This window comes from Rhagoletis zephyria, unplaced genomic scaffold (genome assembly GCF_001687245.7).
Source record: "Rhagoletis zephyria isolate East Lansing unplaced genomic scaffold, Rhagoletis_zephyria_1.1 Rzeph_scaffold_12144, whole genome shotgun sequence".
NCBI classification, from domain to species: Eukaryota; Metazoa; Arthropoda; class Insecta; order Diptera; family Tephritidae; genus Rhagoletis; species Rhagoletis zephyria.
Window position 1 is genome coordinate 645 of NW_016169218.1, and position 11476 is coordinate 12120.

General features: G+C 38.4%; 1 protein-coding gene across 2 annotated transcripts; it reads left to right on the top strand.

The window, feature by feature from the left end:
* The first annotated feature begins 713 nt into the window (after positions 1 to 713).
* LOC108377468 (protein sidekick) lies at positions 714 to 10324 on the top strand. Of its 2 annotated transcripts, XM_017633733.1 has the most exons (7): positions 714 to 2496; positions 2737 to 4457; positions 4525 to 4803; positions 6183 to 6206; positions 7661 to 7981; positions 8065 to 8399; positions 9984 to 10324. In XM_017633733.1, the coding sequence occupies exons 1-7, from the start codon at positions 1037 to 1039 to the stop codon at positions 10224 to 10226; spliced, it is 4383 nt and encodes a 1460-aa protein (XP_017489222.1). In that variant the 5' UTR covers positions 714 to 1036; the 3' UTR covers positions 10227 to 10324. The 2 variants fall into 2 exon arrangements, with proteins under 2 accessions (XP_017489222.1, XP_017489223.1); XM_017633734.1 differs by lacking the exon at positions 6183 to 6206 and having other exon boundaries at positions 715 to 2496.
* Positions 10325 to 11476: the final 1152 nt, after the last annotated feature.

Consider the following 11476-nt stretch of genomic DNA (forward strand, 5'->3'; position numbering starts at 1 on the left):
GCAGGGAAAAACCAATCGTACTTTGTAAAGTTCCCAGAGAGGCTTCCCTCCGTACTTAAAGAGACCAGAGCGGGTTCCCTTCGTCCTTAAAGTATCATACATATGTACATACGTATTAATCAACCTTGAATGCATTTATTTTTTTTTCAAAATTTATCCGGATTTTATTGTTTATTGAAAATCGCGTAAAATTTTTATTATTTTAGAACCAGGTTTTAGTTTTTCTTGTTGCATATTTAGCTGCTCAAACTTTTTAATTCCACATACATAGATAATTCTTAATTTGTCCGAAATGCTTTACGACTGTAACTAAAAGCCTATCAGATTGATAAAATATGGAAGCTTTTATATTTAACCCCACACACATCCATACTAGTGTCGAATTTTGCTTAAAACTTGGTGTTAGCAAATAGAAAGAACACAGTAGACCTCAGCGCACACGAGCTTTTACAGTTATTTGTAAGAAGTTCAATCAAATGAAGCTAAAATTTTGAAAACTTTTAGCTGCAGACAATAAATCTAAATTAAATTTATATAAATTTTAATTTGAAATAACAAAAAATCAATTTACTTATAAATAAGTACAAATTAGTTCGTTTGATTTTCAATTTATCATTAAATGTTTTAAAAAGCTGCTTTTAAATTAAACTTTTTTTAGTATTTCGTTACTTACTTTTTTATTTACGTAAATCCCATTAATTCGTTTCCATTCGTTGTGTTCAATTCAAAGTACAAACTTACATAAATTTTGAAAATTTGTAACTCTATTCCAAAGCAATGCTAACACAAATGTATTAACGCTATTGTATTCCTCTTTGTCGTTATTATGCGCCTTAAAAATTACCGGCTGTGTAAAATAATTTGTAGAATTACCGCTTCACCGAGGTACATCAATTTCTAACTCACATTTTAAGTCTAATTTCCTTGTGCATACCTTCCAAGTTTTCGATGATTTTCTAACACTCCTCTCTCGCTCTCGCTCTCGCTCACAGCACCTTCGGGTCCGCCAGTCGGTTTCGTCGGCTCGGCGCGTTCAATGTCGGAAATCATTACACAGTGGCAGCCACCACTCGAAGAGCATCGCAATGGCCAGATACTTGGCTACATACTACGTTACCGTCTCTTCGGCTATAACAATGTACCGTGGACTTATCAGAATATAACCAATGAAGCACAGCGTACCTTTCTCATACAAGAGCTCATCACGTGGAAGGACTATATCGTACAAATTGCCGCTTACAATAATATGGGCGTGGGTGTGTACACGGACGGTGCCAAAATCAAGACGAAAGAGGGCGTGCCTGAAGCACCGCCTACCTTTGTCAAGGTCAACGCTCTAAATTCAACATCGGTGCGTGTCACTTGGACACCACCTAATCCACAACAAATTAACGGCATCAATCAAGGCTACAAAATTCAGGCTTGGCGCACTGAAGTAATTGAGGGCGAGCCACGTGATATTGAGGAACGCATGATTACGGTGCCGCCAAGTTTACTAGATCCGCTGGCAGAACAGACTGCAGTCATGTCGGGACTGGATAAATTTATGAACTACAATATTACCGTATTGTGTTTCACCGATCCCGGTGATGGTGTGCCAAGCTACAAGGTGCCTGTGAAGACGCTGGAAGATGTGCCAGATGAGATAATGGCTTTGCATTTTGACGATGTGTCCGACCGTTCGGTGAAGGTGCTCTGGTCGCCACCAAGGAACGCCAACGGCATACTAACCGGCTATAGTGTGCGCTATCAAGTGAAAGATCGCACCGAAACTCTCAAATCCGTCAATCTCACTGCCGAAGACACCGAGCTGACTGTCACACAATTGCAAGCCACCACACACTATTGGTTTGAGATACGTGCCTGGACAAAAGTTGGCGCTGGGCCAGCAAAAACGGCCACCATACAGTCGGGTGTGGAGCCAGTACTACCACATCCGCCCACCAATTTGGCGCTCTCCAATATTGAAGCGTTCTCTGTAGTGCTGCAATTCACACCTGGTTTCGATGGTAATTCATCTATAACAAAATGGAAAGTAGAGGCACAGACTGCACGTAATATGACCTGGTTTACGGTGTGCGAAATATCCGATCCGGACGCTGAAACACTGACCGTGACGGGTCTAATGCCATTTACGCAATACCGCCTACGGCTGATCGCTACAAATGTCGTTGGCACATCGCAACCTTCTGAGTCTACAAAAGATTTCCAGACTATACAAGCACGTCCTATGCATCCGCCCTTCAATGTAACGGTGCGTGCAATGAGTGCAACACAGTTACGTGTGCGTTGGATTCCTTTGCAACAGACCGAATGGTTCGGTAATCCGCGTGGCTATAATGTCACATATCGTCAAGTGGAGAGCGATACACGAGTACAACCGAAGAGTGTCATGATCGAGGATCACACTGCCAATTCACATGTGCTGGAGAGCCTGGAAGAATGGACGGTTTATGATGTTGTAATGAGTGCTTGCAACGACGTCGGATGCTCTAAGTAAGTAACTTTGATTAAGCCTATTAAAGAAAGAATCGTAAAGGGATATGGAATGTAAAGTTAATTTGATTTTAGGCGGGAAGTCGGTTTTAGCCGGAACTCTGTTTTGTATCGAATTACGTTCATACCATTCCATTTTTAGCGTCCCTATCTACCGTATTATCTCTATCTTTTGTTTTTTGTAACAAACCAAACCTTTTTTAAAACTACATGTGTTTCTCATCCCATTCTTCACAACAGACACAGCGCTATAGCTACTGAGCGCACGCGCGAAGCAGTACCATCGTATGGTCCATTAGACGTACAGGCTAACGCTACTTCTTCCACGACTATCGTCGTGCGTTGGGGCGAGGTACCGAAACAGCATCGCAATGGTCAGATTGACGGCTTCAAAGTCTTCTACGCTGCCACAAATCGGGGCGGTCAAGTGCTACACAAAACCATCTCCAACAACGCCTCATTCACCACCACCCTAACAGAACTGAAAAAATTCGTTGTCTACCACATACAAGTGCTCGCCTTTACACGCCTTGGCGATGGTGCTTTGAGCACACCACCGGTACGTGTGCAAACCTTTGAAGATACGCCCGGAGCACCGTCAAATGTCAGCTTCCCAGATGTATCCTTCTCAACGGCGCGCATCATCTGGGATGTACCTGACGATCCCAATGGCGAAATACTCGCATATCAGGTCACCTATTCGCTTAATGGTAGCGCAAATTTAAACTACAGTCGAGAATTTCCACCTTCGGACCGCACGTATCGCGCGACACAGCTACTCGCCGAGCGTTACTACATATTTAGCGTTACAGCACAGACGCGTTTAGGGTGGGGTAAGACTGCCTCGGCACTTGTTTATACAACAAACAACCGCGAACGTCCACAACCACCTTCAATGCCACAGATCTCACGCAGCCAAGTGCAGGCGCATCAAATTACCTTCAGCTGGACACCTGGTCGTGACGGCTTTGCGCCACTACGTTACTATACGGTGCAAATGCGTGAAAATGATGGTCCCTGGTCACTATTACCGGAGCGTGTAGATCCTGCGCTCACCTCCTACACAGCAACCAGTCTCAAACCCTACACGACATACCAATTCCGTATACAAGCCACCAACGATTTGGGACCCTCTGCCTTTAGTCGCGAAAGTATTGTGGTGCGCACATTGCCAGCTGCACCAGCTTCGGGCGTATCGGGTCTGAAAGTAGTGCCCATCACGACCACATCAGTGCGCGTGCAATGGAGCGCCTTAGAAACTTCAATGTGGAACGGCGATGCGGCAACTGGTGGCTATCGCATTCTCTACCAACAATTGGCTGATTTTCCAACTGCGCTGCAAGCCACACCAAAGACCGATGTAATGGGTATCAATGTGAATAACGTTGTGCTGTCGGATCTGCAACAGGATCGTAACTATGAAATTGTAGTGCTGCCCTTCAACTCACAAGGTCCCGGACCGGCATCACCGCCTGTGGCAGTATATGTCGGCGAAGCAGTGCCGACCGGCGAGCCACGTGCGGTCGATGCTGCGCCAATATCTAGCACCGAGGTGCGCCTGCGTTGGAAGCCGCCTAAGCAAAGCATGCAAAATGGCGATTTGTTGGGCTACAAAATATTCTATTTGGTCATAGACTCACCGCAAAAGCTGGAAGAGGGACGCAAGTGGGAAGAGGAAATTGAAGTAGTTTCAGCCACTGCCACTTCGCACAGTTTAGTATTTTTAGACAAATTTACGGAGTATCGCATACAGTTGCTCGCTTTCAACCCGGCCGGCGATGGACCGCGCTCAGCTGCTATAACAGTTAAAACCTTACAAGGACTGCCGAGTGCGCCACTCAATTTGCGCTTCGAGGAGATTACTATGCAAAGCCTGAAGGTGTCGTGGGATCCACCGCGTTTACCCAATGGCGAAATACTAGGTTACCTGGTCACCTACGAGACCACCGAAGAAAATGAGAGTGAGTTCTTGGAAAAGGAAAAGCTAAAGTATGATGGTAATAAATAAAGTAAATCTTTTCATTGCAGAATTCAGCAAACAAGTGAAACAAAAGGTATCCGGCACAAGCTTGAAGGTGCAAAATCTAGAAGAGGAAGTCACCTATACATTCACAGTGCGCGCACAAACGATCGAATATGGGCCAGCTGTTAGTGAAAATGTTACCACTGGTCCACAGGAGGGTTCACCTGTGGCACCGCGTGATTTAATCCTAACAAAGACACTAAGCGCCGTGGAAATGCATTGGATCAATGGGCCATCGGGGCGCGGCCCATTACTAGGCTATTACATTGAAGCGAAAAAACGAGGTAAGTGAATTTTTTTCCTGTGTTGCATGTTTGATTGGCTCACTTGCCGAATTGATTAGAAGTTAGAGACTAAATATGGTTGAGACTTTTGCTTGATGTTATGCTTGAAAACGTTGTGGTATTCGCTTATGTGGCTCGAGCGATATATCGTTTATTTGGCTGGCTACAATTTTTTTTTAATTTTTTCGGATCTCTGAACTCTGCTCAATTCTCATACATATATATTTACATAAGCGTTAATCCAAGTCGAATGGACCATTGATTGTGGTGAATTTTGGTAGGAACTTTTTTTTATCATATAACGAAGTTCTGCCAATCGAAAAAAATAAAAAAATTTTAAATTTTCGATTTTGCAAGTTTATTTTTTGAATATCTCAAAAACTATTACAAGTACACAACTAGTTCTGATCTCAAAAAATTGCAAAAATGAAAATATTTACAAAATTTGGAAATTAAAAAGTCGTAAAAGAAAAACCTTATATCATTTTTTCTCAGTTTTGTTTATACAGGACGTTCAACTGATCTTAGAAGAACCTGAAATATGGAAGTTGTTTTTTTAGATATGTATAAATTATTGAACTTTGAATTGTTTTTTCAAACTTTAAATAAATTTATGTTAAACTATTTTTATTCACTTTAAATTTAGGTTTGCAAAAACACACCTTCTTAAATGTTTCAGGCTCTTTTAAAATCAGTCAAAGCTATTGTATAAAAATATTAGCCAAAAATTTTAAAAAGTGGTTGCCGTCACGATTTTTTAAATATAAATTGTGTAATTTTTTATTTTTCGATTTTCTTTATTATATTTTATATAGACACATACATATACTATATATGCCCCCATACTATAAATAAATGATCATTAAAATGATACCAGAACCATTTGTGAAACTGAAACAGTTATTGAGATATTCAAAAAATAAATTTGCAAAATCGGGAAATGGCGAAACCCCATTTTTTTACTTTTTCCTTTGACAGAACTTCGATACATGATAAAAAAAGTTTTGACCAAAATTCATCCAGATCAAAAATGATCGATTCCAATCAATGGTCCGACATAGAATGACCCCTACGTACTTAAAAATTATTTTAAATCGATATTTCTGCTGATATATGTATATATCTGTTCTGCATGGTGCATACTGCTACGTTATGGCTTAATAACAAACAACTTTAAAAAGTCAAACTTCAATTTGGTATATTAAAGTCTATAAGCCAAAGAGTAAAGATTTAACATTAACCTCTCAACTAAACTGTTGTCCATATACTTTCATAAAAGTTTTGGATTCTTGGTGAACTGATTTTAATTTTGCAAATATTCTATTCTCTTATTCCTCTTAATATTTACTACATAAAATCTATACGAAACGCTTAAGTAGAAAGAGGAGAACCATCTTTTATTTGTAAGTATTCCCTTGAAATCTACCTCTTGACCAGCAATTATTACTTATTTCGTATATTGGCAAAAATTATAACGATTTTATTTATGTAATTTATTGCTTTAATTTTTAGGCGAAACAAATCATTACAATTTTTTTTACTGAAAACTAGCAAATCAGTTTCAGAAAGAAAATTGTATACACGTAATAACGATACAACAAATACACCGCTTTTTCAATTACCTTTTTCCTTTGCGAAGTTGCGCCAGTTGTTTATCCTGAATGTAGTCAGCTTCTTCCTTCCATCCTCTCCGAGTGGAGGGATCTTTTCAGCGCAACGTCTCACAGTGGGCTAAATAAAATGATTCAAAAAGTAGTAATCGTCCTCCGATTTTGCTATAATTTATTTTTTGTGGTATTTTCGCTTAGGGATGAAGAAATCTGAAAAATGGCATAGATTGGAAGACTGTCACGCCCACTTCCCTAAGGGACGGATTGGTAAACTTTATCCGATTTTAATGAAATTCGGTTTGTATCTTAGTTTAGCCATAGAAACTTAAATCGACTGCCACACCTACCGGATAATACATATCTAAAACATCTGCCGCCAAAACTGCTGGCTTGGTCAGTGGGCGGTTTTGCAAAAACATCGACGATATGTATATCGTTTTTAAACTTCCTATTACTGGACAAAAGTACTGCATAGGAAACTTCAGTAAAATCGGATGACGCTTACTACTTTTTGCCAAAGCCACTGTATAGCATTCTGCCTATGGAAAATAAGCAAAAGAGAGGCATTCGGACGCAGCTAAAATATGGTTTGCTTCTAGCTTACCGTAAACAATACCAATCCAATTTATACCAATCCATATTCACCACTCGGCTCACAGTGGGCTGAAACGAAACCTTGTGTTCAAAATATCCCCTCTTGGAATTAACTATTTTGGGTGCATTTTTTAATTAAAATTATGTTTTTCGCGGGAAAGTTATGCAAAAAAAATTTCATTGTATAAAAGAAACATTCGATATCACAAACAATTGCTGTCGAAGATCTGCATCACCCCTGAATCAAATATGTATATATGTATTGTTATAACGGTCACTAATAGTCACTAACGTTCGTACTGATAAATTTTGTTGTATTGTTTTTTTTTCCTTTATTAAGCACAAATATGTTCATCTACTTATGAATGTATTTACATGGACGACTGGAAGTAGAAGATCGACTTAACTCGGTTCTAAAACGCCCTGTCTCAAAACTTGATCGAAGAGTGCCCTATTTCATACTTCGGTTTAAAAATGCCCTATCTCAGCTGTCGATTCAAAAACGCCCATTCTCAACATATTTTTCCAATATATATCGTTTTCCAACCGGCTGCCAGGATAGGTTGATCTTCCACTCAGCCGTCGCTAAGCTCTGATAAACTATTTATTTTTTTATTATTTATAACACACAAAAAATCTCTTCCTCCAAACAGACGACTCCCGCTGGGAGACAATCGAACAAACGAATAGCGGCACCATACAAGACTTCACAGTTAGCTATCAAATTTTACTGCCATCCACTGCCTACACATTCCGTGTGATTGCCTACAATCGCTATGGCATTTCATTCCCTGCCTATTCTAAAGATTCTATTTTAACACCATCAAAGCTACATCTGGAATATGGCTATCTGCAACACAAACCATTTTACCGACAAACTTGGTTTATGGTCTCTTTGGCAGCAACCTCCATTGTCATCATCATTATGATTATTTCGGTGCTATGTGTGAAGAGTAAAAGTTACAAGTATAAGCGTAAGTTTTTAATATTTATTACTTACATAATTACTTTTGTATAACTGACTTGAAAAAAAATAAATTTCACCTCCCTCCCACAGAAGAAGCGCAAAAAACGCTCGAGGAGTCCATGGCCATGTCGATTGATGAGCGTCAGGAATTAGCTCTGGAATTGTATCGCTCACGTCACGGTGTCGGCACTGGCACCCTAAATAGTGTGGGCACTTTGAATCGTAGCGCATTGGGTACACTTGGCAAAAAGTCCTCCAATCGACCGCCAACAAATTTACAATTGGGCAAAAGCCCACCACGACCCTCACCAGCGTCTGTGGCATATCACAGCGATGAGGAGAGCTTGAAGTGCTACGATGAGAATCCCGATGACAGCAGCGTTACGGAGAAGCCGTCGGAGGTGAGCTCCTCCGAGGCATCACAGGTAAGAAATAAAATGGATTTCATTTAAATTATTGAATTTAAGTTTGTAGTGTATATGGAGTAAAAATAGGTATATTCACTGTGTTGATATACAAGTGAGTTTTAAAGGATTGTCAACGGAGGATGCCAGTAGTGTTTAAGCATGTTAAAGCGTCATCCTTTAGCAACATTCTGCAGTATCATCAGTAAGCGATTGCTGAAAAACGGCCGGAATGGACAACCAGACATGATTCGTTGATCTTCGACTATGACAATGCTCGGCCGCATATTGCACAAGTGGTCAAAATTTAACTCGGCCACCCGCCTTAGAGCCCAGACCTTGACCGATCAGACTACACCACCTGTACCGGTTGATACAGAGCACCCTGACGAAAGTACGCTTCACTTCAGTTGAAGTTGTAAAAAAAATGGGCTTGATACTTTCTTGGTCTCCAAAGACAAGCAGTCTTATTGCCGCGGAAACCATGCATTGCCAGAAAAGTGGAAAAAGGTCAAAGGTCGCGCAATAAAGTTTCAAAAGCGAGAATAAATCCTTTAAAACTTACTTGCATACCAATACATATACACATAGTTGCATATTTAGTGAGCTATTTAAGAGGTATTTACACTTGTAAAAAACATTACCAATAGCCTTGCGAAATCAGTTAAATAATTTGAATTTTAAGCGCCGCCATAAACAGTGGCGAGTTAACCCACATTCGGCAGTTAACTTAGAACTTTTTTAATGAATATATAAATGTAGTTGCTTCCAAATGTGCGTTAACTCTCCACTATGAAAACGGCCTTATGGTACACATACATACTTCTCTAACGATTGGTCGTATTTATTGATTCAATGATGTCATCGGACTATTTGGGAACAATATTTGTCATCTATGCAGTAATTTCGAACAAAAACTTTTAAAATAAATCATATTCAGGAAAAAACCGCAACAAATCTAAGCCAGCTTCGAACACGTTAGTCAAGTTTTTAGCTTAACACAAAATTATAGCTGCGCTCACGTATATTTGAGCTACAATAAAATTAGATTTCCATTGAACACTATTTAACATGTATTTCAAAAATACATATATCAAAATCGCTGTCCATATCATTACAAAAAACTAAAAAAAAAAACAACAAGCAACTAGCTTTCATTTGCCAAAAACACTGAACTCGCATGAAATATCCATTCAATTAAAATTTCTTCACATCTATTTATTTTTCAAGCTGAGATTGATAAATCCTTTGGAAATCAGATAAGTATGTACACATACGGCTTAGATTATTTAATTTTTGGCAAATACTAAGTGCCGCCCAAATTCACTAGTTTTACAGTTGAATGCGACTTTTTGACGAACTGTTCATTTAATGTTTTTTTTTTTGTTTAGTGAATCTACATAGACAGCTTGTATTCGCTTCAATTCTATTTAAAAAAAAAAAATACGTATTTATTTAGCATTGCAATTTAATGCATTTTAAAATTTTTCTTTTCTTTTCTTTTCTTTTTTCACCTCATTGACAATGCTTTTGTTTTCGACTTCGTTTGTATTCGCACACTTTTGCACCGCTGTGTATGATCACCACAATGTACATATTTTGCAGCACTCCGAGAGTGAGAACGAGAGCGTGCGCTCTGATCCGCACTCGTTCGTCAATCATTACGCAAATGTGAATGATTCGCTGCGACAGTCGTGGAAGAAGCAGAAACCGGTGCGCAACTACTCCAGCTATACCGACTCGGAACCGGAAGGCAGCGCAGTGATGAGTCTCAATGGTGGTCAAATTATTGTGAATAATATGGCCAGGTCGAGGGCTCCACTGCCTGGTTTCTCCTCCTTTGTCTGACAATCAACGGAGTTTTAAAAAATAATGTTTAAAAAATAATAATAATAATAGCGAGTAACCACAAGTAACGAGTAACTGAAAAAATAAAAGAAGGGAGACAAAACAACTAAAAGGTTGTTCAACTCACTAAAACAAGCCGAGCGTGCGCATTTAATGCACTGTTTTTTAAAACACTTTTGAATCAAACCAACACTCACACAAGAAAAATTAGTTATTGAATAAATCTTTAGAATATGTGTATGTAGGGTGTGTTTTAAATTGACAAATATTTGTATGTATGTATTTTCGCAATTCTCCATTTGGACTGTTGTAATTTGAAAGTGTTTTGAAACAACAGCTATAACTGTTAGTTGTGTACTTTTCATGTGACCCGACAATTTTAGATATGTAAGCAATGTGCAGCATTAATTAGTTAATAGAAACTACTTCTATTTTTTTTTTTAATAGCTTAATTTGTGTACTGCGTAGTTTTAAGTTTGTTTTTACTTTGCATAGTTTTTTTACTGTATTGTAATTGTTTAGTTTTTTTGTTTTTTGTTTTTAATATTTGAATGTGCTTGTGCGTGCAAATGAAACTCTATATCTATTTACGTATAAATTGATAAGTTAATATCCGCCGATATTTTTGATACAATAATTTATTTTATTAAAATTACAAATAATTAGTTTATGCGTATAGTTAGTAATGCGCCACAAACATAGATATGTGCACGCTTAATCACTTTGTAAGTGCTACTCGTAGCATACACGTATATTACGCGGCGCAAACAAATCAATGAATTTAACTACATACATATATATTTTAGAAAATTCTAACGATAAATTGTGATAAAAGCGTAACTATGCATTTTAAGTTGAATAAAATACTTACTCGTACATATAAAAGTAAAAAAAAACGTGAAGGTTAGACAAGGTTTCTTATGCTATTTTAAATTCAAATATTTTTTATTCAGTGCGGCATGAACTGTCTGTTTGCAGTTGGGGCTTGTTGACTTTTAATTTTTTTGATATTTATTTAATATTGAAAAACACACATATATGATTATTAGGGTGGTACTTAAAATATCAACATCAAAATAAAGACATCCACGAAAATTCCAAAATTAAAAAAGTATGGCTCGCTACGAGAGTTTGAAAAAAGTGGAATTTTTTTTTAATTGCAAAAATTCAACACATTTTTTAATTTGACCAGCTATAACTCAACGAGTTTATGAATAAGTCAAATTTAAATTTTTTCACACCCTGGTAGC